General features: G+C 36.2%; 1 protein-coding gene across 1 annotated transcript; it reads left to right on the forward strand.

The window, feature by feature from the left end:
* The first annotated feature begins 247 nt into the window (after positions 1-247).
* LOC107663429 (complement receptor type 1-like) lies at positions 248-3083 on the forward strand. The gene is made up of 3 exons (XM_016453665.1): positions 248-702; positions 1363-1566; positions 1670-3083. The coding sequence occupies exons 1-3, from the start codon at positions 570-572 to the stop codon at positions 1690-1692; spliced, it is 360 nt and encodes a 119-aa protein (XP_016309151.1). The 5' UTR covers positions 248-569; the 3' UTR covers positions 1693-3083.
* Positions 3084-3316: the final 233 nt, after the last annotated feature.

A 3316-nucleotide genomic window follows, 5' to 3' on the forward strand; every position in this document is an offset into this window, starting at 1 on the left:
AAGTACAAAACCACAGATCAAGCTATTGGTGTGTGTGTGTGTGTGCGTGCGTGCGTGCGTTCAAGTTCAAGTTCAGTTTTATTTCTAGAGCACATTTAGGCACGAAACAAGGCCGACCAAAGTGCTGCACAACATACAATAATATATAACAAGGAGAAAATCAGTAAACAGATAGAAACAATTCAAAATCCATACAACAAAAACAGATTAAAACAATTCAAAGGCACATGTTAAAAGCCAGAGAGAAAAGATGTGTTTTAAGATATGACTTGAACTCAGATAAAGTGGAAGCCATTCTGATGTGAACTGGTAAGTTGTTCCAGAGGGTGGGACCAGCCACTTCAAAGGCTCTAGATCCTCTGGTTTTTAAGCGGGTTCTAGGGGTCTGAAGGAGACATTTGCCCTCTGATCTTAGTCCCCTCTTCGAAGAGTAGGAAGTGTGTGTGTGTGTGTGTGTGTGTGTGAACTAGAGCTTTTTATGTGTTTCATGAGTTTTGTTTCCTGTTTAATCTTATGTCGTTTTCTTTGCCATAGTGAATTGTGGAAAGCCTGCTGTGGACTTTAATGGGATGGTGTATGGGAGTGATTGGTGGGTGGGTTCTGTAGTGCGGTACGACTGCAGACCAGGGTTCGTGTTGGTGGGAGATCCTGCCCGAGCCTGTCAGTCCAATGGGAAATGGACGCCCAAACCATCCTGTCTTAGTAAGTCTTGGTCTGCCTGGACGTTGCACACAATTTACGGAAATACCCAGAAAGTGCACACAAAAATGAGACCTAATCTGTCTTAAGTTTCATGTATATATAGTATATGAGAGACTGAACACTTATTAAAGTTGTAATAGTCAGTACTGTTACTTTGAGAGGAGTTAAAAATAACTCTTCTGAATTACCACACACTGTAAGAAAAAAAATGCATAGAAGAATGGGCAAGAATGGAAAAGGTACTGGTCATTTTCTGTCAGGACTTTATCCATTAAGTACAGCCCTTTACTTTAATAAAAAAAAAAATGCAATTCATAATTCAAAGGAAAGGGAAAACACCTATGAAAACTAAGTACGGAAACTCCCTTCATATTAACCCACACGTACATTGTTCCTTAATTTTACAGAGTGCATAGTCATTGTACATAACATGAAAACATGAAATATCTACTGATACATCATATATTTTCATAAAAAAGTGTATAGATGTATTAAGTTCATTTGATATTTTTATAATATTTATTAAACTATATTACTTTAGGTCAAAGTCTGGGTTGTGGAGATTAAAAATGTAACATTTTACACTGAAATTGGTCATTTCATTGGCTATATTAAATACAAGTTAAGTACAATTCTCTCTTCTCCTGTATGTGACATTAGGAGTGTGTTATCGTGGCCGGGTTGAGATCAATGAGAAGGACATCGACGGGACATGTTCGTCCACCTGTCCTGATGCTAAAAGCTATGCAGTCCCTCTGAACCACAAATGCAGTCGTATTGAGAACTGCAGAACTAAAGAATCAGGCTGGAAGCGCTGGTTTACACGCTGCAACTACTGCGACTGTGACTGCTTCACTCCCTGTGGTAAGTTTTTATAGAGTCATATAAATTGTGACTAGTTAAAACTTACTGGCAAATAACTGCAGTAACAATATTTCAAAATCAATGTTTTTGTTTGTTCCCTCAGCTTTACAGGATAGAAGACAGTGAATCTGTATTCATTATCCTCTGGAAACAACAGAATTCATTTTTATTTGAATGTAAAGAGAGAGGCTTGACATGTAACCTTAACAGAGCTTGTCAAACTGAATATAAAAGCATTTTATGCATCTCTAGATCCTAAATATCTACACAATTGGAGACCTTTATTTTAATCACTGACTACAAAAGCCCAGATGTCTGGAAATGTCGCTGTTTCCCCTTATCTGTGTTTAGTAGTACAGATATGTAATGTACATTTGATTGTATAGTTAGAGTTTACAACTGTGGAAAGATCAGAGAAACATTTCTGTTCCAGTATTATACTATTGTAGATCCAATGAAATTATTATTCATACTCCTTGCATTAATATAGTTGATCCGAATCAGAGTGATCTCTTTTATAACCACAAAACAGAAAACAAATGTCCTTTTAGTCCCAAGTGGTGAAGTTCATAATGAAATTCTCATTTTTCTTGGGTTGGTAGCAGCCAATTCCTGCAAAAGATTGGGAAATTTATTTTGTTTATATATATACTGTATATAGAGTGTTGTAAATAAAATGAAAGCAAAATACCAATTCATTCAAAAAAATTCTTTAAAATCTGTGTGGCTAATTAAACTCATACACCTACCCACATTCAGTCGGGTTATACTGTTTCCTTTCTTCGATGGAAGCTCCCAATATGTGTGGTTTTCAGTAGATCCAGCCAGTCCGTTCACACGCTCCAGATATATGCCAAAGCTTTTGTTAATACTGTATGTGAAACTAATAGAAATAAAAATAGGAGAATTAGCACAAAAGAATAACATTACCACTACAACAGTTCTTTAAAGTCCTGAGCCTTGTACAATAGACTGACACGGTAAAAAGATGCCCCATTTCCCCATAACCTATCAACCTACTATGCTAAACTTGATTTATGTAAAGTACATTAAACCAGAATAATTTGATAACATTTTGTGACATACGTGAAGCTGTTGTTGGTATCCTTTAGTTTATTTAAGACCCCAAACATCAGCATTCCCACTGTCACAGCAGTGGGGTAGGAGACCTTTGTGTTAGCGAATTTATTAGCGACAGTCACCTTAATGGGGATCTGTCCCTGCTGTCCTGTTAAGAAGAGAGATTTTTGTGCATAAGAGAGACTCAGAGAATCCTATAATATCAATGTATTAAATCTTTTAAAATGTTATTTAGGATGTTAGACCTAAAAGGATTTAAATTCAATCACGTTTCTCCTCGTATTTAGCAGAAATCTTGGCTTTATAGAAGCAAACTCACCTGAGTGGTCATCACATTCCCCCAGCCCTGGGAAAGGCTGCAAAAGCTGCAAAGCACAGAAGACTAATCGCCGTCAGAGCCATTCTAGCAGTCTGCAAAGTGTGTCTGAATGTCTATGAAAACTAAGTACGGAAACTCCCTTCATATTAACCCACACATACATTGTTCCTTAATTTTACAGAGTGCATAGTCATTGTACATAACATGAAAACATGAAATATCTACTGATACATCATATATTTTCATAAAAAAGTGTATAGATGTATTAAGTTCATTTGATATTTTTATAATATTTATTAAACTATATTACTTTAGGTCAAAGTCTGGGTTGTGGAGATTAAAAATGTAACA

The sequence above is a fragment of the Sinocyclocheilus anshuiensis genome, unplaced genomic scaffold (assembly GCF_001515605.1).
Source record: "Sinocyclocheilus anshuiensis isolate Anshui unplaced genomic scaffold, SAMN03320099.WGS_v1.1 scaffold4882, whole genome shotgun sequence".
NCBI classification, from domain to species: Eukaryota; Metazoa; Chordata; class Actinopteri; order Cypriniformes; family Cyprinidae; genus Sinocyclocheilus; species Sinocyclocheilus anshuiensis.

Excerpts from the sequence above, each read along its gene's own strand:
- LOC107663429 (XM_016453665.1), top strand. The coding sequence starts at position 570 with ATGGTGTATGGGAGTGATTGGTGGGTGGGTTCTGTAGTGCGGTACGAC. Across the intron at positions 703-1,362 it reads GCCCAAACCATCCTGTCTTA|GAGTGTGTTATCGTGGCCGG; the intron begins GTAAGTCTTGGT and ends ATGTGACATTAG. Across the intron at positions 1,567-1,669 it reads TGACTGCTTCACTCCCTGTG|CTTTACAGGATAGAAGACAG; the intron begins GTAAGTTTTTAT and ends TTGTTCCCTCAG.